Source organism: Eptatretus burgeri, chromosome 12 (genome assembly GCF_056783735.1).
Source record: "Eptatretus burgeri isolate ZD-2024b chromosome 12, Ebu_testis_v1, whole genome shotgun sequence".
NCBI classification, from domain to species: Eukaryota; Metazoa; Chordata; class Myxini; order Myxiniformes; family Myxinidae; genus Eptatretus; species Eptatretus burgeri.
This window is the reverse complement of record NC_140972.1, coordinates 98895160-98921954: the sequence shown is the minus strand read 5'-3', so window position 1 is coordinate 98921954 and position 26795 is coordinate 98895160. Positions and strand designations below refer to the sequence as shown.

Here is a 26795-nt window from a genome sequence, read left to right as displayed (position 1 = left end):
TTATATCCTTAAATTAATGTCTTGAGTAAGTGTGAAGTAATTAATCATGTTATTACCCTTGCCAGAGGAGATGGAATTGCATTTGTGTCCGTTTGTCTGTCTGGCTGTTTGTTTGTCTGCACAGAACGTATGTTTATGTCTGTAACCGCTTGTCGGATTTGAAACAAAATTTTCACCATGGGAGCGACCACTCATGAAGAATGTTTTTATGATAATTATGATGTCATAGGTCATGTGGTGTGGCAGCTGTGTTGGAAAAAATTGAAACCTAGCATATAGCAAGTACTCCTCATGGGGAATGAGTGTGATTTTTGCATGATGTCATAGGTGCCTTCGATATGACGTCATAATTGCATATGCAAAACACTACATCTGATCAGTATGAAAATTTTTGAGGGCTATCTGAGGATAAATGGTTGAGAGAAAAAAAATGGTGTCAATGGTCACATGGTTTGGCAGGTATATTTTATAATTAAAAAGAAAACCTTCAAAAATCTTCTCTGAAATGGCTGAACATATCAAGGCAAAACTTTACAGTTATTACCTATCCATGAGGAACAAAACGTTCCCACTTATGATGTCAGAAGTCACATGGTTTGGCAGGCATATTGGACAAACCCTTAAAAAAATCTTCTTCTCCAGAACGGCTGGACAGATCGAAGGGAAACTTCACAAACATGTTGCCCAAGCCTTAGGGATACCAGGGTGTTCACGAATAATTGATAGATCACATCGTCTGGTAGCCACGTTGGATTGAACAGAAATCTTTTTAAAATTCTCTCTCTTCAACCGCTTCATCAATCTACGTAAATCTTCACAATTATGACCGAGTAGTGATGGGGAATCTACGTTTTAAATTTCAACCCGACCGGATGCATGCTCTGGCAACCAGAATGATTTAATTATTTTGATCTGGGTTCTTATTGATTATTTTTTGAGTAAGGCTTACTTTGCCTGGATGGGTTTAAGAGTTGAGGAGTAGCAGCTGAAATCCAAATCCCATCCATGTTCCTCCTGATGACTTCATCTTTGCTTTTTGCTTGTTTGGGTTCCTTCTGATGATTCCAATGCAGGACTGTACCGACAGTATTTGGTCTTCTATATATTTTGAATTGAATATATTTTAATCCTATTCTGAATTCAATTGAATAGCAATAATCGTCATGGATCAGGGTCAAGTGTCAGATCAAAGCGGGGTTACATCAAAGCGGGACAGCTTGGTACCCGGTCATCACTGCCAGCAGTTATAAAGTGGCAGTTCTAGTTATGTCTCATTAATTACGCAAAACACTAGTACACAAACACCACACAAAACAATCTCTGATTGCTTTGTTTCTTGTGAGATATGTGTAGCTTATATGTCTCGCTAAACGATGTCCACCCATGCCAATGTCTCTCTAAAATTATCAACCCATTTGACCCCATTTTTACCGTCTTACCATCTGTAATTGGTCTTTAATGTCGCTATTAGCATTTCGCTCAGCCAGCCGCTCGAGTTTTGGCAGGAGAATCAGAAATGGCCTTCATCCACAGCCCAACACCTCAGAATACCGGCGTGAAGGGTTGTGGTGGGATCGCTCTGCCCTCAGACAGAGCCAGCAGCCAATGGTGAGTGAGAGGGGAGGTGCGTCACTGATGATACACGGGCACGAGGCCATAAAAGGAGGGGGAGACACGGTAAGTGGGTGGAGACCACCCTGACCATCACATGACAGGCTGTACCAAATTGCCTGTGATAAATGCTCAAGGCGTGCCCTGCCGGGGCCGGAACCATGCTCTCCTCTCTCTCTCCTCTTCCCAGCAGTATGGGACGTTTGCCTGCCTGAGCTGATGGCACTGTGCAGGACCGATCTTCAGGTTCTGTCGTGTTTTCCCAAAAGCACTCTTCTGTCTTGTCATCCCCACGATTGTCTATATCACATGGTGCGTCAGATTGTGCCTCAAGGTTATGTAATGAAGGAATTTCCATTTTGTTATTGGTATCATGGGCGCATATGATCGGTAGTGGGTAAGGGGATAGTGTTGGTTGTATAATGTATTTGATATTGCTTGCTTATCCTTGTTTTCACTTCCTCCTGGCCATTGTTCTGTTATTAAATATGAACAAATACAACCTGTTACTTTGCTGATGGGGATATTAAGGGGAGGGGAGTAAGAAGGAATAGAGGAAAAGAGAAAGGGAAAGAGGAGGGAGAGGATGGGGAGGGGGATGGGAGAGAGAGAAAGAGAGGAGGAAGGAGAGGTAGAGACAGAGAGGAGGGAGGAAGGGAAAAGAGAGGAAGGGGGAGAGAGGGGAAGGGTAAGAGAGGAACGGGAAGGGAGGAGAGAGAGGAAGGGGAAGGGAGGAGAGAGGGGAAGGGGAAGAGAGGAGAGAGGGGAAGGGAAAGAGAGGAGAGAGAGGAAGGGGAAGGGAGGAGAGGGGAAGGGGAAGAGAGGAGAGAGAGGAAGGGGAAGAGAGGAGAGAGAGGAAGGGGAAGAGAGGAGAGAGGGGAAGGGAAAGAGAGGAGAGAGAGGAAGGGGAAGGGAGGAGAGAGGGGAAGGGGAAGAGAGGAGAGAGGGGAAGGGAAAGAGAGGAGAGAGGAAGGGGAAGGGAGGAGAGGGGAAGGGGAAGAGAGGAGAGAGAGGAAGGGGAAGAGAGGAGAGAGAGGAAGGGGAAGAGAGGTGAGAGAGGAAGGGGAAGAGAGGAGAGAGAGGAAGGGGAAGGGAGGAGAGAGGGGAAGAGAGGAGAGAGAGGAAGGGGAAGAGAGGAGAGAGAGGAAGGGGAAGGGAGGAGAGAGAGGAAGGGGAAGAGAGGAGAGAGAGGAAGGGGAAGGGAGGAGAGGAGAGAGAGGAGGGAGAGGAGAGGGGAGAATGGAGAGGGGAGAGAGGAGAGGGGAGAGAGGAGAGGGGAGAGAGGAGAGGGGAGAGAGGAGAGAGGAGGGGAGAGACGAGAGGGGAGAGAGGAGAGGGGAGAGAGGAGAGGAGAGGGGGGGAGAGAGAGAGAGAGGAGCAAGGAGGGGGTAGGGTGCTAGCAGGAGGTGAGGATGGGGGAAGCAAGGAAGGGGGTAGGAGTGAGGAAGGGGGGGGAGAACTCCACCTCAACAAACATCGCTCTACACTCCAGGAGGATGGATGGGAGCTAGGAAGATGGGGGAGTGAGGAGTGGGAGGAAGGGGGAGAGGGTTTGGAAGGCGGGAAGTGTGAGGGAATGGGTTGTCGATTTGCATTTGGGAATTGTACTTACAGAGAAGTGTGGGGGGGGTGGGGGTAGGACAGTACTGAACGAATGGGGTATGTTAAAACAGCATGTGGGGACCGCAAGGAGATGTCCATGGGGGGTGGAGAGGGGAGGGTGTTCGGCAGGAGGTAAGCATGAGGGGAGGGGGAGGGAAGGCAGTGTGAGAGGGAGGGGAAGGGAAGGCGGTGTGAGGAGCGAAGAAGAGGGCAATAAAACGTGCCCAAACAGCAACATTTTCTTTTTAACCGCCAGGATCTCTATATAACCAGGTGGGAGCATTTAAAACCCACACTATCTTCCTGGCAAAGGCCTGCCTGCCTGCATGCATGCTCGCACATGTAGCGACCTTTTCACCCCTCCGGTCAGCTCACTCTGAATCTTATTTGTGCATGATGCACGATGGGGAAGCAGTAAACAGTCTTCTGAACAGAGGGGGAGGGGTGGTGAAGCAGGGAGAGGGGTGAGAGGGGTGAGGTGAGAGAGGGAAAGGGATGAGAGAGGGGGTGAGAGAGGGTGAGGAGGAGAGATGTTCTTCTGTTCTTGCGTATAGCGGTTTTGGCTGTCGGGTAGCTGTCATTTCTTGGAGCACGGCTGTGCCGCCGATGCTGTACTCCTCCACCAGTACACTGGTACTCATTTTGCTGACCTCGGAAGAATGACAGGCTGACTCGACTCCACATGGTGTTAATTCAGCAGCCAACGGAGCTCGAACTCAGGACCCTAGGATTCCAAGCCAGCCAAACTAACCATTAAGCCCACACCAGGCTTGGGGAGAGATGTGAGGGGAGAGAGGAGGGGGAGAGGGAAGGGGGAGAGGAGAAGGGGGGGGGAAATCCAGCAGATATGATGTCCAGTGTGACGTCCATCAAAGAGCACACGCATTGATGAATCACCTTGCTTCAATAATCACCCACACCCCTTCAATAAACTTGTGCATGCAGAGTTTCAGATAATTCGTTCAGAAAAGCTGGTTATTTCTGAAAGTGTAACAAGGAGCTTGGAGCTGCAGTTGACATGCAAGGTGTGTGCGTGCGTGCGTGCGACAAGCGAATATAATGAACGTTTCATCAACATACTGTATTTGTCGTAATGGTGACCAAGTGGTAGTAATATGATTTTTAGGCATGTACCTAATCGGGTGAGGGTGTTGGTTGTGGAAGGAAGGGGGATGATAGCTCTTGATGACATGTGTGTGAGATGGGGGTGGGGAGTTGGAAGTGGTTGAATCTTGGTTAGAAATGTTTGGAGTGAAATTGCTCCGCAGTATTCTGGGATGAGTGCAACATTTCAGGAATTTCCTGAGTTTTCTTAACCACGTTTAAGCAAATAGTAAACAAAATGTCCAAGTAGAATACCTGGTTGTATCAACGAGAGGGTCATGAGCATTGCCTGCTGGTAGCCCCAGGGTAGATAAGACTCTTCAAGTCTGTAGCCCTGTAAAAGTGCTGTCCTCCGTTGCTCTTCATCAATTTCCTCATCCGTCATCCCAACTCTCAGGACCTTCCACTCTGACTCTCCTTTCCACTGCCTCACGTCTCCACCATCTTTGACATTTTTCTGGTAATTTTCATTTTCCAACCTTCGCCCCATCATTCTATTCCCTTGAATTTCATTCGTTGTCCTGTGATGGACTTCTTTGATTGCATCGTCTTCAGATTTCCTTCCTTGACCGGTTTCGTTTTGCATCTTCTCATTCTTATTCCGCCTCATCTTGGATCTTCGATTCCTTTTCTTTCCTGCAACCTTTTCATCACACACTTTGTTTAGATTTCCCACTGATGTTCCATATTTGCCCATCTGAACATCTCCAATATCACATTCCTTCACTCCATCTTTCCCACTTCGTCCATCGGTTTTGTTCTCTCCTCCACGCAGTATCTGCTCTTTCTGGTGCTGCTTCGTTTCGCTCTTCCTGCCACCTCCAACCACGCGTTTCTCTTCCTCACATTTCTCGACTGCAAGCAAGCAAAAAAGGTCCTGGAAAGATTAATTTTCTTTATTCGCATCAGATGGTGAGCAGGGATAGAGATTTTACAACACTAATGATTTTAAATGGTTGTGACAAATCATACTTGTAAAGCTAAACATTAATATTGAATATAGCAACACATAAGCAATTGTGTTGAATTCATTTTTGTATTCATTCATGTTGAATTTAATAAATTTAGAGGTGGAATGAAAAACAAGGCATCAGGAAAGAAAAACTTCACCAGAAACTAATTCCAAACAAACAATCCGTAACTGAGTGAACCCAATTGTGTTTTCTACAACTTCAGAAGAAGGAACTATTGGCTAAAAAAACAAAACCGAGTAAACAGAACCAATGAGCAGAGGGAAACACAAAACTAAACAGAACCATGAAATTAAACAACAAAAAGAGAGAAACACTTACCAGACACAAATCTCGTCTCGGACTGGAGCAGGTTTTGACTTCCCAGAAAAACCAATCGACGGTAGATGTGACACGGTCGAGTCATGTCTTCTGGTGTCGATCCCACATCCTCAACAAGAAATTCACCACTGAGGTCACTTCTACCTCGAAACCTAACCTCTCGCCATCCAACCCCGACACCGACCGACAGGAAAGGAATCTGGACAAACAGTGCGATTCAAGATGGGAGAGGAGGGGAAAGCAGGTTGCGTGAGGAAGAAAGGAGGAGAGAGGGCCAGTGTTTGTGCCTGTACCTTATTGTTACAGAATTTTCGGCATGAGAGTATCTCCAATCTGAGGACAAATCCAGCCAGACAAGCAATCTGTTTTGTCTACCTTTATTCCAGGTGGAATACCAGCCGGTGCGAGCTCCAGCATCCTGGGAGAAAGTTCTTTTTGGACAACCTCGAGCCTGCTGCCACCCTCAATCGTTTCTTCGCCCGACACCCCACCATAGTCCTGACCCGGAAGCAACAACACGATGATGAGTCGAGAAAATCCAGCATTCTTGGCTAACTGAGCTCGGCCTGCCTCTGATCCAAACAGACTTTCTCGCTCCCTGCCATGAGGAACTGAGAATAGAGAAACAGAAAAGAAAAGATAATGCAACCAACTTGTGATGGATGCTGGAAGTTGGGGTGATGAGGGGGGATGGAAGTCGTGACCAACTCTCACCGTTTCAGGGACACGGAAGGGTCTTTTACTCACCTATAAACACAGCAAACATCTTTTCTGGACACGTACAATCTCGATGACTCATGGTGTCAACAATGTAGAGGGAATATCGAGGGTGACTGGGGGTGGTCGTACTCCACAACTCCAATGAAATCTCACACTTCGGGCCTCCAGCTACACCAAGGTCAGACAGCTGTGAGCGAATAGCGGCATAGTCTTGCCTTTCACGCACCCACGTTTCCATGGCCACCCCATCTGCACACCTGCAAGTGCCACATTGTGGTTGTGAGTGCTTCCAAACTTGGGAGTGAGTATTGCTCCACTAAAGAAGCAAAAATAAAAACATTTCCAACCTCGCCTCCAAAGCCAGTCGCCGACTGGGAATCCTCCGTCGTGCTAAGTCCTTCCTCGGCCCTCTTGAGCTCCTGACCACTTACAAAGCTTTTGTCCGTAGCCTGATGGAGTACTGCTCTTCCCTCTGGGCTGGTGCTCCTGCCTCCCACCTTTCTCGGCTTAACGCTGTCGAAACCAGGGCATTTAGGATCATCTGCATCTCCCGCAATGAAGCTGAGTCTTTGGGCCTCTCACTCAATCACCGCAGGTTGGTTGGTGGTCTTTCTGTCTTCTACCGTCTCCTCTCCAGCCTTGCCCCCCCCCCCCCCCGCTCTCTCTGCGATTTGTCCCCACCACATTTTCACAGGGCGCTCAAGGTCCGCCAACAACCCCCTTCTGGTAAAACTACCAAAATCACGAATCACTGCTCACCTTCACTCTTTCATTCCTCTTTTTTTCCCGCCTTTGGAATAAACTCCCTCACTCTATTCTTTCCCATTCTTCCCTCCAGGCTTTCAAAACAGCTGTTCAACAACCACCTCTTATCATCCCCCATCCAAATCCTCGATCTTTTCTACCCCCGACAATCCACCCAAGCCCACTCCCTTCAATTCCCCTGCTTTCCTTCCTGAAAGTCCCTGTAATGTCCATCTTCTCTTCCCCATGTTCCCCGTCCCATCCCTCTCCCTTCCACAGATCTCCTAATGTGTCTGTTCCCCACTGTTTTATCCCTCCCACTCCCGCCCCTCTTGTCTCATGCCCCCCTTGCTGTGCGTTGTGTGTTAGCTCTCATACGAGCCTCGACAAGGTATACAAAAAAAAAAAATCGTCACTCTGGTGGCGTCATCACGAACCACCACGACAACCATCACCACAACTACAGCTACTACAAATGTTTTACAGCCATTCTCCTTTTTTTAAGGGGTTGATCAAATAATAGCATTCCTTCATCCGGATTAATCCATTGCGTCAGTTTTTCACCAGCCCAAAAATTTCTACATCTTAGATATTTTCAATCCGTGGCATTTTTGGACGCACTCTCAGCCTTCTTTCTTCTACCATGAGCTAATTGTCACTTTCTTTTTAGCTTCATCTTCTGACTGTCATTGCATATGACAATACCAACCATGTGTTCCTCTTCCTACTCTACCGGGCAAGAGTTTTAGAACCCCCATTTTTCCAGTTTTTACTGAAATTTAAGCAGTTCAAGTCCAGTGAATAACCTGAAATGGTACAAAGCTAAGCAACAGACTGCCAGAGGTTAAAAGAAAAGCTTAGGTTACCAAAAAACTGAAAAATAATGCAAATTTCAGAGTTGTTAAAAAAGGCCCTTTTTAGGGAACAAGTAATGGGTTAGCAACTGCAGCTGTTCTGCAGGAATGGAAGTAAATTAAGCCTTGAAAGTTGATGCAAACAATTCCATCAGCTGTCCCAACTTTTCTTGATTAGTTACAAACCCTCTGTCTGTATAAAAGCAGTGTTGGAACAGACTGTGTTGCTACACCCTCTGAAGCATTATTTGGACAATATTGCACTGCAGGAAGTAGTATATTGCTATCATAATGGCGAGAAAAAGACAATGAACAAAGGAAGACAGACAGACCATTATAACCCTTAAAAGTGTCGATCTTTCCTTTGGAGAAATTGCAAAGGAAGCCAAGGTGTCAGTGAGTACAGTTTCTTACACCATCAAAAGGCACTTTGAAAACTGGAGGAAACTCTTACAGGAAGAGGTCTGATAGACCCAAAGCCACAACACAATCAGAAGACAAGTTTCTGAGAGTCAACAGCTTGCGTGATGGGCGGCTCTACATGACAGCAGCTTCAAGCACAGCTTAACACTGGTCGAAGTAAGGAAGTCTCAGTTTCAACTGTGAAGAGAAGACTTCGAGCTGCAGGTTTGACAGGTTTAGTGGCAGTAAGAAAGCCATTGCTAAGATGGCAAAATAAGAAAAAGAGGCTTGCCTGGGTCATGAAGCACCACCAGTGGACTACTGAAAACTGGAAGAAGGTCTTATGGACCGATGAATCAAAATTTGAAATCTTCGGTTCATCACACAGGGTTTCTGTACGTCGTCGAGTCGGCGAGTCGGATGGTTCCTCAGTGTGTGGGACCAACTGTCAAACTTGGAGGAGGAAGCGTGATGATCTGGGGCTCTTTTGTTGGATCCAGAGTCGGCGACTTGCACAGTGACTGGCACCCTGAACCAAGAGATACCACAAAAGTTTTCAGCGCCATGCAATACCCTCTGGTCTATGCCTAGTTGGTCAGGGGTTCATCCGACAGCAAGATAACGACCCAAAACATAACTCCAGGCTATGTCAGAACTACCTTGGAAGAAAATAACAAGACGGGAGGCTTCAAATCATGGAATTGTCAGCACAGTCTCCACAATTAAACCCCATCGAGCTGGTTTGGGATGAACTGGACAGAAGGGTGAAAGCAAAGCAACCAACAAGTGCAACACATTTGTGGGAACTTCTGAAACAGTGTTGGGAAGAACTTTCCGAACAATATTTGATTTCCATTTTAGAAAGAATGCCACGAGTATTTTCGGCTGTTATATCTGAAAAAGGTGGCTACTTTTATGAGTCAAAAATTTAAATTAAATTTTGTTCAACAAAACGATTCTATGATTTCTTTTTTATCTGCAATTGTTTATTTGTTCTTTCCTTTAATTTCAGAGTACATTGACACATTACACTGCTTAAATTTCAGTAAAACTGGAAAAATGGGGGTGTTCTGAAACTTTTGACCGGTAGGTTATCTGTTAGGTTAGAATGGAGTCCACAGATGTTGGAACACCACAAAGTTTGGGACACCAGAGGAGGAGCTGATGCTGAAGCAGAAGACAGTGAAGAGGTGCCAAGAGCAGCGGTAGGATGAGTGGCAAGATGGGAGGGGTAAGGAGAGGGTATAACAGGTGTGGGGTTAGGAGGAGGTAGATGTAAGGAGGTGGGGTGAATTGGCACTGAAGTTGGAAAAAAAAAAAAGAACGATTGATGGAACACGAGCATGTGTTGCAAACTGGGATTAAAAAAATTTTAAAGTCAGAGATGTGATTAAAGACATTACGTGAGGGATGCAATAAAGATGAATTAAGAGAATGGAGGAAAAAAAAAGTTGTAACAGTGGGACGTTTAAAACACGGGATGAAGGAACAGTCGAATTGAAAAGTCTTTTGAAAAAGAAGAAGGGAAGTGATTGGTGATATAATACTGAGAACCACATGTGTGAAAGAGGAAGTTCAAACATTTTAAGAGACCGTTCTTTAATTTTTTGAGAAAGATGACGTAAGATTAGGTGAAGGAAAGGTTGAAGAAAAAAACGTGAAGGTGTTGGTGAATTTGGATCGGCAAACGCAGGAGGAAGCTGGTGGTTCGACAAAAGTTACAGAAAGAAGGGGGGGGTCGAGAAACGTGGTTGCAGGAGTTGTGACGTGAGAGGTTAAAAGAAAGACAGAATATACATTTTTTTTGAAGATTAGATAAGATTAGGCAAAAGAAAAGGATGAAGAAAAAAAATCATGAAGGTGTATGGTGAATGTAGGTTGGCAAAAGTAGTCGATGGTAGATCGGCAGAAGGAGAAAGAAGTCAGTACAGGAAGTCAGGTGGTCACATGAGGTGAAAGGTATTTTTTTAATACTAGTGCGGGCCGGTACGTGCAAAAATAAAAAATAAAAAAAACTTTCAAACCGTGTGCCAGAAACAAACACACAGGTCGTTCCTTCGCTCTCGCGTGCCCGTACGTGTGTGGCCATACATGCGTGGCTGTACGTGCGTGGCCGTATGTGCAAAAAAAAAATTGATAATTGTCACGTCAATTGTGACGTCATAGCACCGTGTCCTGTCATTGGTTTGGTAAATAAATGGCCATAACTTGGGAAACAGCTGAAACGGATGAAGAAGAACGATATCAAACCTTGAAAAGGCACATACTCAGGTCCCCAACGTCAATTGTGACGTCATATCAAACGAAGAAGAAGAAGAAATGTGACGTCAATCGTGCAAAAAAAGAAGAAAAAAAGATGAATTGTGACGTCAATTGTGACGTCATAGCACCGTGTCCTGTCATTAGTTGATAAATAAATGGCCATAACTTGGGAACCGCTTGTCCGATTAATATCAAACCTTGAAAAGGTACATCCTCAGGTCCCCAGCAATATTTCTGGCAAGTTTCAATTAGATCGGACCAGTGGTTGTCGAGAAACGGCGGTCGCAGACACACAGACAGACAGACAGACAGACAGACAGACAGACAGACAGACAGACATTGCTGGAATTATAGATAGATTTTAAGACATGAAGCAGAGGGTATAGTTGAGAGGGATAGGCGGAGGATGGAGGGAAAAGTGGAGAAAATAAAAACTGATGGTAACAAGGAGAAAATACAATAAACACGATCGTGCACACAAACGGGAAAAAGGGTAGGCCTCAAGGAAACCCGAAATGAGACGTTGAAAACTGCACAATTAACACAAGTTATAACACAAGACCGAAATAGAAACACACAGAAAACACAGAGATAACAAAATGACAGTAAAAACGCGACAAAAACGAACGGAAAAACTTATCTTTGAGAAAGTTGGCAGAGACCCTGAAGAAGAACCTCCACCATCGCTCAAGAACCGGAACCGGAAGCTTTGCCTATTTCATAATATAAATGCCAAACTGAACCACGTCCTTCGGACACTGGTGCGATTTTAAATCTCTTACCGATTTATTTCAGAGACAATCCATTCATCCATCACATCATTCTCATCTGTTACATCTCCAATACATTCACAAATGACAGCTTGTTATAGACCATTTATTAATGACATTCACATGGGGAGGGTAAAGGGGACCAAAATAAAATAACAAGCAGTCATAGACTGGTACTTACGAAATCGTCAACTTGACCTCTGACCTTGTCTAATAAAAGCTGTCTCGAGAGAAGGTTGCGACACAAACCAGAAGTTTCTATGATGATTCTGTACCAAACCATCAAAAATCGAATGTTTTGGATGTTTGACCTCACTGTGACCTTGACCTTTGACCGATTTTGACCAACATCTAATCAGCACTAGCCATCGCCCTCCTGAATCACGTGGTGTAATTTGACATTGGTAGCTTCTTCCGTTCTCGAGTTATCGTGTCTACAAACAAACAAACAAACAGAAACGGAAGTCATCAATATACTTACGAAATCTTTAGATTTTGTAAGTAACAAACAGAGTCCGGAAGTGATCTAAAGATTTCGTAAGTAATAACATGGAGAGAAGGAATGGAGGATAGGAGGAGGAAAGAGATAAGGGGAGTGTGAGAGGACGGGGAGAGAAGAGAAAGACGTAGGGGTAAGTGATGAAGAATGGAGGGCAAGCATTGAGGAGGGGGGGCGGGGTTAGGGATAGTTTGCACAAATGATTAAAAGGTTACCCCAAAAGCAATATATCGTGGTGGTTGAAAGGTTTTTCACAAAAATCAAGAAGTCAGCTCCGTAAAACCACACCCCACACGTCACCCGTATCGGCAATATTGGCTTCTCTCTGGGGTAGCTAAATCAGGTTGAAACCCTCATAACTGCCATGGGGTTCACTCACTCTTGGAGCAAGAGTGTGTCAACTCTCGCTCGCTCGTGGGGTTTGCTCACTCGTCTCCGGTAGGGCAAGCAATAGACTCCAAATTGGCTTTAAGCTGGTCATTCTCAAAGCACATCAATTCAGCACGGTGAGGCTGCAATAGCAAGCACCCTGTAAAAGCGATAACATCATCAATCCGACTCACCTTCCAGGCTGCTCCATACCCTCAGCCCAAACTTCAAGCAAACATGGGGCAGAAGCAAAGGGAATGAGGCGGAGCTTGGTTGCCACAGCGACAAACACAGGTGGTGGGGCAGGGCCACGTCGACCCACAGATGCTGTCGACTTCACGGTCAAATCGTGAAACCGCAGCGCCCAACCTCCGGCTGCAAACATCTGAGTTAGAGCTCCAAGAACATGATGTTGAGCCAAGGTGATGCACAGGAACCGCCCGCCATGCTTAGGGGGGAATAGGAAATATTGAGAGAAGAAGAGCATTTTCATTTCTACTCTTAAGCCTCAGTCATACAGGTCTATCATTCTCCTATTCTGTGGATATTTTGGAGGCGATTCCAATTGGTTACTTTACATAAAAAAAAAACATGTGAGTGGGACTGTTTTGATGGTTCTGTGTCCTCAAGAAACATGAGATGAGACTCAGCTATGAACAGAGGGTGTTCATGTATTAACATGTGGTATTTGCAAGATGTTCCATGGGACTCAGCAAGCAGGAAAGCAGGGAAATTTGCATTATTTAAATAGTTTACATACCTACAAATTCCACGCAAGAAAGTCTAGGCAAAAAATAAAGAAAGCTTAAGGGAATCCGTATGGTCTTCTTCTTCTTCTTCTTCTTCTTCTTCTTCTTCTTCTTCTTCTTCCTCTTCTTCTTCCACTTCTTCTTCATACATGTGGCGGCTTGGCTGCCGGGTCGCTCCCATTTTGTGGAGCACGACGATGTCGCTGATGCTGTGCCCCTGTACTCATTTCACCGACCTTGGGTGGATGACAGGATGAATCAACCCCACCTGGTGTTAATTCAGTGGCCAACATGGCTTGAACGCAGGACCCGAAGATCCCAAGCCAGCCACCCTAACCACAAAGCTGTTCTGTGTTCCTAACCAGGTTTAGAGTATGATGTTGAAAACATGCTTGGACAGGAGTGGTATCCCCCTTGTGTATGTGTATCTTTGAGCAGACTGCCACATATCTGCAGATGTACATTTGTGAATTAGCACATGTGGACAATATTGTTATGTTTGTGGGGGTAGGTCAAATGACTATAGCTGAGATTGGAATGCACAGCTTAGCATGGGCCGTGTGACGCGGTTCGGAGCGACAATGGCGACACTAAGTCAGCGAAGCTGTGTATTTTTATTTTTGTGAAGGTGTATTTTTGTCCCCCCCTCCCCCCCCATACAGGGGGTGGGAGGGTCGTGATAATTAGCGTAATGATTATGGGTAAGATCCCCTGTTCATAACAACCGCTTGTAGCCATCCCAGTGTTTGGGAAATGAGGACGGGGCTTTTGCGGTGTTGTCGCAGGCTATGATGGAAATGGAGGCCGTAGTGAGCCCAGGATATAACACAAGAAAAATGCACCGGGGACGATAAAGGGAGCCTTTGTGCTTAGAGTATCAGGCTGGGAGAATGACATTAGACCTTGTAGGGCCTATGGAGATGACGATGACCAACTAAAAAGAAGGTTCGAGAAGGTCACGTGATCGGTGGTGACAAAAGGAGGTCGGCGTTGGATGTGGAGGGGTGCATCTGAGAAGATTTGGTCACTGCCGAGCATTTTGCGCCAAGGGCCAGTGTACATTTTCCTGCCTTCCGCTCACATGGGATCCTTGCCTGCTCACCGGACAAATAAGCCCGGCCTCTGGGGGATTTTCTGGATATCATGTAGTTACCCCTTTGTTTGTCGAGTGCGTCTGTGTGTGGGAGCGCTCTGTTTAGGCCTTTACTTTTTTACTTGCAAAATCGAAGATTTTTCAAGTACAGTATAATGGTTTGTCGATTTTGTTATTCTGCATATCTGTCTGTTTGTTGCCTTCAGGTCACAAATTTTAAACCGATCAACATGAAACTTCACCACATGGTAGAGTTTGTCACAAGGAAGAAGCCTGTTGTTTTTGAGGTCAAAAGGCCAACATAGGTCTAAGGTCAACAACTAAGGAGGTATTTCTAAAATCCTCAATTTTCATCCGATTGACTTGATATTTGAAGAGGATTTATATTGCAGGTCACTGAATTCAACCAGCCAATTATTTTTGAGGTCAAATTTGTTTAATGGATTTTACAAGTGTCGTGTTCTGCATGACATCTTCTTCTTGTTTGTTTATTGGTACCTTCTATTTGCTTTTGCTCGATTACATTCCTTGTACAAAATTGTTGAACATTTGATTATTTTATTTATTGCTGCATTTTCTGCATTATTATCCATTATTTGGGGGTTCAGGTGATTAAACCCAACAAATCCCCAGTCAAGTCTCCCATTGCTTTGCATTTACCACGCGCGTAAAAGGTTCCCACCAAGAACTCGAACGCCTCGGCTGTAACCGTTTGGCCATCCGTGCACGGTCGGTTTTAACTGGCCGTACATGCGACAATATTTAGTGTAAATAGACCAGACAAGCCAGGATGTCCCATGGAATTGCACTTTCCCTCAATGCCCACCACCTTCACCCCCACATCCCCCATTCTACCTGTTCGTTATACACCCTACAGAATCTTTCAGAAACAAGGCCACGGTATGAGATGTCCACCTATCAGCGATCTACTTATGCCATGCCTGCAAGTACAGCACAAACATGACAAAAAAACCTCGGGCCAGCAGAAGATGGGAGTTGAGGGGAAGACACAAGGCAACCCCTCATAAAAAGAATGGGTGTGCTGAAAAACTGACAGTGTGAGCAAGCGAGAACCCGGGAACTCCAAGAGGAATACTTGGAACTCGCCATCCAAGAGGCAGAATGCCGGGTCAAAATGTCCTTGCGTGTGCTATGGGTGAAATAGTCCAGGGAATCTGTAGTTGAACCAAAAACACATTGCAACAGTTGGTTTATCCGCTGCAAATACGGTTTAGTTTGCTCTCCTAAATATATCGTATCATATCTCATCAAACCCGAAATAGACTTCCAGAAAGCAATATAATTTTCAATAATTCACAAATGGCAGATAACTCAAACTTCTGACCCCAATAAATCCTTAACCATTCACTTTAGACATATAAATATCTTGCAGACAGATAGCAAAGTGGCCCAGTCAGCTCAAGAAAATATGTATTAAAATCACCAATGGCATGCATTCATCATTGTGACAACAAAACCACACAAAAGCCAAATTTCAACAAAGATCATCATTTCTCTTGTGATTGAAACGAATGAGGTAATTCACCGATATGAATAAGTTGTGGGTTGATTGAATGAACTTAGTCAATTACAATGAGCACCCGCTATAAGAAGTCCCACTTTTCGTCATTTCGCAAATCCATCGTCAATCTATTAGGGAAACAAAATCACGATCCGTTGAATAGTTTTGCACTTACATCATTTTCCGACTGAAGCAGAGGGGATCGACATAACCCCGACACAGTGAGAGAAGGGTCTTGAGTGGGTGGCGTGATGTCACGCTGCTTTGCGATCCAAAATTCTCTAGATGCTATCTCTCCCAATCTGTGTATACAACATTGACGTACATTGCGAAGACGTAGTACTGTCAGACCCTGACATTGCTGGTCCCGCTATTCACGGACCCAGAGTATTCAGGGTCATAAAGTGTGACTTGCTTCTGCATTTGCAGGGGGTTTTTTTTTGGTATTTTTTATGTTTTTTTACACTTCAGGACTCATCTCCTGTGTGACTGGTCACCTGTGAAATTGAAAATCAGCCAACATCACATTACATATAAAAGGTGCAAAAACTGGTCCCCTTAACTACAGACCTATCAGCTTACTTCCAATCATCAGCAAGGTCATGGAATCCATCATCATGGTTGACATAAAATCCTTCCTTTTCTCCAACAGCCTCAACTCAGATCACCAAGTTGGATTCAGACCTGGTCACTCCACCTTGGACATGCTGCTTCCACTCTCCCAACAGTGGTGGAGGACCTCAATACCAGACAAGAGATCTCACTGACTCTCTGGAAAATCCTCCAGCATTTTGCTGACGACTCCACTCTCTGCCGTGACATCACTCATCCATCTGACAGACAGGCAGCAGCCTCTTCCCTCTTCTCAGACCTTGACAAAATCACAAACTGTTTAAACACAATTCTGCTTTTGTATCGATCTTGTCCCCCCTTTGTGTTCTCCTTTACCTCTCAACATGCATTCATCGTTTATCTGTCTCTGTCTACTTTCTCCCTCTCCTTGTTGATGTTTCCTTTCCCCCTTCCCCTGCTGTTCTTTTTATGTTGTGTCCTGATCTGTTATGTGTCATCGCTCTTCCACAAGCTTCGACCATGTAAAATTAACTAAATAATCGATTACATCAAAATAAAATAAAATAAAACAATGCCCCGACATCCGTGGACCCTACAAGGAAAGTAGCCCCCACGGACAGTAGGGTCTGACAGTATTTACCGTAGTGTATCCTTGTAATCTTGTAACCGTGAGTGGAAAGTGTAGTGCCAGTGGAAAGTCGAGCATTTCGGATAACGTGGCCAGTGCTGCAGGCACGGCCGAAGTGAGCATGGCGGCCGTGGGAGCTCTTTGTTAGGTCCCATGTAGACACCGCAAGGGGTCGTAGCACAAGAGTCGGGTTTTGCAAGAGTGGGTTTGCTGGCACAAAGGCTGGAGCCTGGGGTCTGTGGGGGAAACCATGTGAACCCAGTGGGAAGGATAATTTGGAGGGCAAAGGACTAATGCAGGCAGCTTGACAGAGACGATTAGAGATTAGACATTTTCAAGGTGTAAGACCGCTAAATTACGATTGTAAAATAGTTTAAAGTTATGGTAAGTGATAAAAAGGTGTTTGGGTTTTTTAATTTGTTGAATTTATTGTATTTTTTTTCTGATATTTTGTGTGTTTCAAATGTACGAGCATAAAATACCCGTCGCTTGACTGATGAGAATACCAATATTTGCATAATTGTTTGAAAAAAGAAGAAAAAAACAGTTGTTCTTGGGGGAAAAAATACAATCAGGCAGTGTATAGATACCAGCCGAGCTGTACACTCAGGGAGCGAGGAGGGGGAGAGTGTTCATGGGATGTTCATCATAGACTTTTTAGATGCTGAATTCCGAATATACAACAACCCGCGAATAGAAAGATCAAAATTTCTTGGGAGATCCTGCCTTCCGTGTGGGGATAACCAGCGTCGCAAGTGGGCGTTTGCAGTTTCGCCATGTGTGTCCATATACCCACACACAAACCTTCCTTTTGTATTTATATTTTTGCTTCCAAAACCTTCCTGGGAGTTCCCTGAATCCACCATCGTTGGCTTCATTGAAATCCATTAATCCATTCTCTAGTTATAGCACAATAAACAGACAGACAGACAGATAAAGACAGACAGACAGACAGACCTCCTTTTATGATACAGTAAACCCTCAAAACATTGCGAGATCCAATATTGCGGGTTTCGATCAATTGCAGCCAACGTATTGTGTTACGATCGAGTTATCGTGGTTTTTGAGTTGAGACGAGTCATTGTTTGAGTCCGCTTGTACGATTAGCTCCCATTACGAGACTTTTCTTTTTTCCCGCTCACCGTTAATTGTAGTACTCAGACCAGCATAAGGAACAAAGCTAAGTTTAACTAGAAAGCATCTGATAATGCAAATCCATCTGCGTCCGCTTTGTACTTGAACTAAACTTGATGAAAAACAAGAGTTGGACATTTTATTAACTTGTGTTCTCCATAATCTCAGAATAAAGGTTTTTTTTGAAGATTTGATGACAAAGGCTCAAATGGTAAAAATGTTATGGCTTGGAGGTACACACTCTATCTCAATGGTAAACAAGGATTTTGATAAAAACATTTATGGTTGATCTACCACTTCACCAATGACGTCATCCTTACAATCCCACATTCTCCTTGGGGAGTACAATTAAATGCGCCAAGTTTCACATTTTCCGATCAGCAGTTTCAGAGTTATAACACGATAATTTTTTTGTTTAATCCAACATGGCAGCCATATCGCGTGACCCATGTCACAGTTATAATTAAAATATTTTCTGGGGAGGTAGGGATGGGGTCACTCCAACCCTGAAAATTTTGGTGAATCGGACATGTGGTTTCTGAGTAAAAAAGTTAAAAAATATAATAGAGCGTGGTATGTTGATGGTGGAGCGATCCGTCTGGTTGATTCTGATAACGAGCGAGATTCCAACATGCTAACTAGTCCCCGACCCAGCCTGTAAGCTAATGGTATGGTGTGGCCGGTGGACTAACTTCTTCGAGGGACGAGTGGCTGCAAGCCGTGCGAGATGGAACAATAACAGGTCTGTGATGCCCTTTGATGTCCGGGGCCGCACGTGCGCTACTCCTGATTAGACGGTTTAGTGAGATCCTCGGATCAGCCAACGCACAGGCTGTCCGTGACACACGTCGTTACAACACGTTGTCATTGTGTAAGCTCGTTTCGGTGTGTTGAAAAAATTAGCAAACATGATTATCTAGACTCCAGAGGAAGTAAAAGTCATAACAAGGTTTCCAAAACTGCCCAAAAAGGGTCAAGCAATAATTATAGTAATAATGATAATAATAATGACAATTATTTTAACTAAATTATTAATTTGCCTTCTCCATATCTTCATAATAAAGCTTTGTTGAAGATTTGATGACAAAAGCTCAAATGGTAAAAAAGTTACGGTCCGGACAGACACAGAGACACAGAAATGATTGCAAAACCTCATCTGCTGCGTGGGGGACGAGCCAATAATGAATGGTCATCGAACAGGAAATGGCATACAGATATCCTGTTATACTAGATCTACTAGATATAGGAGTCACACAACAGTAAGGCCTAAGTCACATTTGCTCTACGGCGAGGATACGGCGGCCGTACACCCACTGAATTGACAGAAACGTGCGGCGGCCGCAGAGTTTCTGCGGTGGCCCCAGGGTGGCCCTACGCCGTTTGGCTATATTTTACAGGCCGTAGGGGTCGCCGTGGAATTATAGCGCGGAGTTATAACTTTTTTCATTTCTACGTTCGCCGTAGCAATTCGACAAGCCGAAACAAAAGAACTGGTAAAAAAAAAAAAAAAAAAAAAAATAACCCACTCGTTACCATCCATCTGGCCACACGTTCACCTTAGGGCCCCCCCTGCGGTCCCCCTGCGGTCGCCTTGCGGGCACCTTGCGTCTGCCTTGAAAATTCTATGGCCGCCGCAGGAACGCCCTAAGGTCACCGTGCGACATCAAATCAAAGACCGTACGGCAACCCCCGATTTTCGGTGTCCACAGTTTATAAATACCCCGTGCGGCTCCCCGAAAAATAAAAACATATGTGACTGCTACACTGTGTGACCGTGGAAATACTGCGGCCGCCGTATAATTGCTAGTGGCCGTATATTTTTTAGACCCCACGGCCTCCGTGGCAAATGTGACTTAGGCCTTAACAACGGCGCCCAAACGTAAAATAATGGACAAAGTTAATTATGCCAAAAGGCAGAGAAAGATCATGACATTGTGTGAAAAAATTTAGTTAAAAGATATGTTGGCAAGAGGGGAAAGTGCGGATTTACCTCTTTGAGTGAACCATTAATCGGGAGAAACCATCGTGATTTACCCCTTTGAGTGGAACATTGTATGGGAGAAACCATTGCGATTTACCCCTTTGAGTGGAACATTGTATGGGGAAAAACCATTGCGATTTACCCATTTGAGTGGACCGGTGATATGGGGAGAAACCATTGCAGATTTACCCATTTGAGTGGAACATTGTATGGGAGAAACCATTGCGATTTACCCATTTGAGTGGAACATTGTATGTGAGAAACCATTGCGATTTACCAATTTGAGTGGAACATTCTATGGGAGAAACCATTGCGATTTACCCATTTGAGTGGAACATTGTATGGGAGAAACCATTGCGATTTACCAATTTGAGTGGACCGGTGATAATGGGGAGAAACCATTGTGGATTTACCCATTTGAGTGGAATATTGTATGGGAGAAACCATTGCGATTTACCCATTTGAGTGGACCGGTGATAATGGGGAGAAACCATTGTGGATTTACCCATTTGAGTAGACCGGTGATATGGGGAGAAACCATTGTGATTTACCCCTTTGAGTGGAACATTGTATGGGAGAAACCATTGCGATTTACCCCTTTGAGTGGAACATTGTATGGGAGAAACCATTGCGATTTACCCCTTTGAGTGGAACATTGTATGGGAGAAACCATTGTGATTTACCCATTTGAGTGGACCGGTGATATAGGGAGAAACCATTGCGGATTTACCCATTTGAGTGGACCGGTGATATGGGGAGAAACCATTGCAGATTTACCCATTTGAGTGGACCGGTGATAATGGGGATAAACCATTGCAGATTTACCCCTTTAAGTGGACCAGTGATATGGGGAGAAACCATTGTGGATTTACCCATTTGAGTGGACCGGTGATATGGGGAGAAACCATTGTGATTTACCCCTTTGAGTGGAACATTGTGTGTGAGAAACCATTGCGATTTACCCCTTTGAGTGGAACATTGTATGGGAGAAACCATTGCGATTTACCCCTTTGAGTGGAACATTGTATGGGAGAAACCATTGCGATTTACCCATTTGAGTGGACCGGTGATATAGGGAGAAACCATTGCGGATTTACCCATTTGAGTGGACCGGTGATATGGGGAGAAACCATTGCAGATTTACCCCTTTAAGTGGACCAGTGATATGGGGAGAAACCATTGCAGATTTACCCCTTTGAGTGGACCGGTGATAATGGGGAGAAACCATTGCGGATTTACCCATTTGAGTGGACTGGTGATAATGGGGAGAAACCATTGCATATTTACCCCTTTGAGTGGACCAGTGATAATGGGGAGAAACCATTGTGGATTTACCCATTTGAGTGGACCAGTGATAATGGGGAGAAACCATTGCAGATTTACCCCTTTGAGTGGACCAGTGATAATGGGGAGAAACCATTGCAGATTTACCCATTTAAGTGGACCAGTGATATGGGGAGAAACCATTGCAGATTTACCCCTTTGAGTAGACCAGTGATAATGTGGAGAAACCATTGCAGATTTACCCATTTGAGTGGACCAGTGATATGGGGAGAAACCATTGCAGATTTACCCCTTTGAGTGGACCGGTGATAATGGGGATAAACCATTGCAGATTTACCCCTTTAAGTGGACCAGTGATATGGGGAGAAACCATTGTGGATTTACCCATTTGAGTGGACCGGTGATATGGGGAGAAACCATTGTGATTTACCCCTTTGAGTGGAACATTGTGTGTGAGAAACCATTGCGATTTACCCCTTTGAGTGGAACATTGTATGGGAGAAACCATTGCGATTTACCCCTTTGAGTGGAACATTGTATGGGAGAAACCATTGCGATTTACCCATTTGAGTGGACCGGTGATATAGGGAGAAACCATTGCGGATTTACCCATTTGAGTGGACCGGTGATATGGGGAGAAACCATTGCAGATTTACCCCTTTAAGTGGACCAGTGATATGGGGAGAAACCATTGCAGATTTACCCCTTTGAGTGGACCGGTGATAATGGGGAGAAACCATTGCGGATTTACCCATTTGAGTGGACTGGTGATAATGGGGAGAAACCATTGCATATTTACCCCTTTGAGTGGACCAGTGATAATGGGGAGAAACCATTGTGGATTTACCCATTTGAGTGGACCAGTGATAATGGGGAGAAACCATTGCAGATTTACCCCTTTGAGTGGACCAGTGATAATGGGGAGAAACCATTGCAGATTTACCCATTTAAGTGGACCAGTGATATGGGGAGAAACCATTGCAGATTTACCCCTTTGAGTAGACCAGTGATAATGTGGAGAAACCATTGCAGATTTACCCATTTGAGTGGACCAGTGATATGGGGAGAAACCATTGCAGATTTACCCCTTTGAGTGGACCGGTGATAATGGGGAGAAACCATTGCAGATTTACCCATTTGAGTGGACCAGTGATATGGGAAGAAACCATTGCAGATTTACCCCTTTGAGTGGACCGGTGATAATGGGGAGAAACCATTGCGGATTGACCCATTTGAGTGGACCGGTGATATGGGGAGAAACCATTGCAGATTTACCCATTTGAGTGGACCGGTGATAATGTGGAGAAACCATTGCAGATTTACCCATTTGAGTGGACCAGTGATATGGGGAGAAACCATTGCAGATTTACCCCTTTGAGTAGACCAGTGATAATGGGGAGAAACCATTGCAGATTTACCCATTTGAGTGGACCAGTGATATGGGGAGAAACCATTGCAGATTTACCCATTTGAGTGGACCGGTAATAATGGGGAGAAACCATTGCAGATTTACCAACGTTTCCATGAGGCACCCGAGGCCGAGGCTCCAGTTCAACAGCAGCAGGCGACTGTCATGCTCCCGATAATCCAGCAGCCATCGCAAGTTCTACATCCACATCTTTCCAATGTCCACCCTCCCCCATATAAATACACGACTGGTGGCCATTTTAGATGTTAAAAAACCCCGCTGTTGAACACATCCTCATTCATTTCTCGGACATGCATTTACCAATCTTGTTCAAACTTGGCACACAGATAATGAATGATGACCGACATAAGCATGTCATTTCGTTTTGAGATCAGATCCAAGTTGGCCGATTGGCAGCCATTTTGTTACTTAAAAATTTCTCAACCATTTCTCGGACATGCATGGTCCAATTTTGTTCAAACATGGCACAAGTATACGACGGCATACACTTGCACCTAACTGTATTAGCCATTGGTTTCCACAATCACAATTTTAACAATTGCGGCATTTTTCAGGAACGTAATCCCCGCAATATTTGAAGGTTTACTGCATAATTTTTTTTGATTGCTCGGCTTGGTGAGTGTTGTTGTATAGGATGTCAACTAAGTGTTGGAATGCATCATGATGGCACGGATGGTCACACTTTTCTATCTGTCTGAAGTACATCTATTTTGTCCAAAGTGAACGGTTAGGGAGATATTGGAAGTTTGCGGTATCCTCCATTTTTAATTCATGGAAATTCTACTGCTTTCCAGAAGTCCGATTTTGGCCGATTTTGAAAATGATATTTAGGGGATCAAACTAAACTATTTGCTGCAGAGAAACGATTGTTGCAATTTGCGTGCTGCTGGGGAGACTTGGAAGCAAGCACATACACGCTGTTGAGATGAGCAGAGATGCATGAGCTGTGTAAAAAAAGGCACTGCATCGTGCTAAATGGGTACTGAATGGATAAGGTAAAAAGGAGAGAAAATGGCCATCACATGAATAACTCAATCAGCACCCGGGAGAGCGCATACCTCCACCAGGCTGGTAAGTTTACATTTCATATCGCACCGATAGGCTAGATCTGCATCCAGACCATTCGTCGTCACCTGCTAACTCATCCACCTCGTTTTGACATAATCCGTCCACAATTTTTTGACATATCATGCAATCTATTGTTTTTGGCCCTATCTCTCAATGGTAAATAATCACTCAAAAATAGAGGATCCGGATCTTCACCAAAATCTCATCAATTCATCCTTCACACACCCAATTTGTCCAATGAGTTTTGTCCGATTCTGTCCATAACTTGAGATGTCCTGCTCACAGCCAAACAGAGACAGACAGACAGACGGACAGCCAAGGATGAAAACAACCTCCATCCTCATTCGGTGGCACAGGTAACTAACACAGACACCAAAACGGCATTGAAAATAGCCGACAAGAGGAAAAACAAAAAACAAAATAAGCAAAGTGATGCCTTACACTCCTTACACCATCGAGAGCAATTTTTAGCTGCTGAGATGTTTTTACAAACTGTGTAAATGGAATCCACAAAAACCTCAATATTATATTTATACCTGCAACAACCTCTCCATCTCAGCGAGGTAAGAAAGTGCTGTTTGGCGGCATGAATCAGATGAATCCGCCATAATCGCATCAAAAGTGCCTTTATCCAAACACACCTGGGAGAGGAAAGACGAGAAAGTCAGAGGAATCCACAGTAGATTAAGAATCCCTCCAGAGTCAAAATCTCCAGAGGATTTACATATATACACACACACACACACACACACACACACACACACACACACACACACACACACACACACACACACACACACACACACACACACACACACACACACACACACACACACACACACACACACACACACATATATAAACATACATATACATATTGTTAGAGTTCTAGGAACTGTACGCATACAACATACAGGTGTCCCAAGTCAGTTATGCCGTTAAGTATATGTGTAGACAGAACCCTCCTTGTGTGTAGTGGGCAATCGAAGGGGTGCGTTGTGATGTTTTTAGTTCGGGTAATAAATCTTTATATCCCATCCTCCATTGCGATCCATGGTATCCGAGCGCTTGAAGCCTTCAGTTCGCTGGCAACAACGTACCACGGTCCACCTGTTGTATCTGGAGGCTCGCTTTTCCGAGACAGAATCTTCGCTGTCGCAGTTCCTATTCGGCTTCTCCAAACGCTCCAACTCTTTCTTGACGAGTCCACACGCGTGGAGTGGGCGGGCCTCGCCGGTGCTTGGTCGAGGCCCCGCCCAGAGAGGGCGGACCCATGGGAGTCCCGTCCAATCAGGGCGGACAGTGATGTCAGTTTTGACCAAGGCCCCGCCCCGCTGAGGGAGGTCTATGAACCACGACACCATCCTCAGTCTTGAGTTCTTTGGGGGTCGTTCATTCAGTTCTTTGGGGGTCGTTCGTTCTGTGTTTGGAGGCTGGAGTTGGTTGGAAAATGAAGGGGTTCCCGCTGCTTGGCTCCGCTCACGTCTCACCCTGACGGCCCGACTACTGGTCCCGGCCCACTCGAGCTCCTCTACGGACCCGAACTCCACATGGGCGGCTGTGGACCTGACTGCACGACTGTTGGCAGGTGCCGCACCATGGAGCATTCCTTTCCCCGAGACTCAGGTACTCAAAAGAACTGCGACCTCAGCCTGCCTCCCTCCCTAGCTGCAAAAGTCCTTTGCCTTCAACTGGGTTTATTTTGTCCGAGTGTGTGTCTGAGTGTGTGGCGCCAGTCTAATAAAGTAGAAACTGGATGTGTTTTCAATCATTGTAAATCTTGCCTGTATAATTCCTGCGTATGTCTGCTCTGTGTCTTCCTTTGAAAGTTGCTGTAAATTGTCGCACTACATCTTCTTTCTTTCCCCTGCATAACACCCCAATAAGCCTATTTCTGTGCCACATAAATTTCCTCATTTATTACAAATAAATTATTGTAGAAATGTTCCCAGTTCGTTTTCGTCCTTTCCTTCATTGGTCCAGCATGGTTCGGATCTGAGTTTTAGCCGGGTCTTTGTTCCCGTTAATCTGCTCATCCTCGCCGGCACGCCTTTGGCAGTTCCGCTCGACTGCACCCGAACCGGAGTTGGTAGTCAGTAGTTGGAACTCTACCAGCGTTGGTATTCGGCAGTTGGAACTCTACCAGCATTGGTATTTGGTAGTTGGAACTCTACCAGAATTGGTATTCGGTAGTTGGAACTCTACCAGGGTTGGTATTCGGTAGTTGGAACTCTACCGCAGTCGGTAGTGTGACCCGGTTCGAGCAAGACGTGCCGAGGGCGTGGTTCCCCGGTAGACGACACCGCATATTTTTTTTTTTTTTTTGTATACCTTGGTCGAGGCTCGTATGAGAGCTAACACACAACTCACAGCAAGGAGGCATGAGACAAGAGGGGCGGGAGTGGAAGGGACAAAACAGTGGGGAACAGACACATTAGGTGAACTGTGGAAGGGAGAGGGACGGGGATGGGACGGGGAACATGGCGAAGAGAAGATGGACATTTCAGGGACTTTCAGGAAGGAAAGCAGGAGAAATGAAGGAAGTGGGCTTGGGTGGATTATCGGGGGTAGAAAAGATCGAGGATTTGGATGGGGGAAGATAAGAGGTGGTGGTGAACAGCTGTTTTGAAAGCCTGGAGGGAAGAATGGGAAAGAATAGAGTGAGGAAGTTTATTCCAAAGGCGGGAAAAAAGAGGAATGAAAGAGTGAAGATGAGCAGTGATTCGTGATTTTGGTAGTTTTACCAGAAGGGGGTTGTTGGCGGACCTTGAGCGCCCTGTGGAAATGTGGTGGGGACAAATAGCAGATAGAGCAGGGGGGGGCAAGGCTGGAGAGGAGTCGGTAGAAGACAGAAAGACCACCGACCAACATGCGGTGATTGAGTGAGAGGCCCAAAGACTCAGCTTCATTGCGGGAGATGCCGATGATCTTAAATGCCCTGGTTTCGACAGCGTGAAGCCGAGAAAGGTGGGAGGTAGGAGCACCAGCCCAGAGGGGAGAGCAGTACTCCATCAGGCTACGGACAAAAGCTTTGTAAGTGGTCAGGAGCTCAAGAGGGCCGAGGAAGGACTTAGCACGACGGAGGATTCCCAGTCGGCGACTGGC

At 45.2% G+C, this 26795-nt stretch overlaps 1 protein-coding gene across 5 annotated transcripts in view; it reads right to left on the bottom strand.

Moving 5' to 3' along the window:
- Nucleotides 1-26795, bottom strand: part of LOC147016223 (eEF1A lysine and N-terminal methyltransferase-like) — a 61126-nt gene that overhangs the window by 15075 nt on the left and 19256 nt on the right. For 2 of the 5 annotated variants that reach the window (XM_085849055.1, XM_085849054.1), the window contains exons 3-10: nucleotides 24227-24331; nucleotides 16807-17030; nucleotides 15769-15895; nucleotides 12424-12677; nucleotides 6357-6586; nucleotides 5985-6220; nucleotides 5610-5808; nucleotides 4573-5172 (exon numbers count right to left, since the gene is read on the bottom strand). In XM_085849055.1, the coding sequence (XP_085705181.1) occupies nucleotides 4573-5172; nucleotides 5610-5808; nucleotides 5985-6220; nucleotides 6357-6586; nucleotides 12424-12677; nucleotides 15769-15895; nucleotides 16807-17030; nucleotides 24227-24331 (1975 nt within the window). Of the gene's footprint in view, nucleotides 1-4572; nucleotides 5173-5609; nucleotides 5809-5984; nucleotides 6221-6356; nucleotides 6587-12423; nucleotides 12678-15768; nucleotides 15896-16806; nucleotides 17031-24226; nucleotides 24335-26795 lie in introns of those variants that run through there. The other 3 variants (XM_085849057.1, XM_085849058.1, XM_085849056.1) reach the window with 3 other exon arrangements.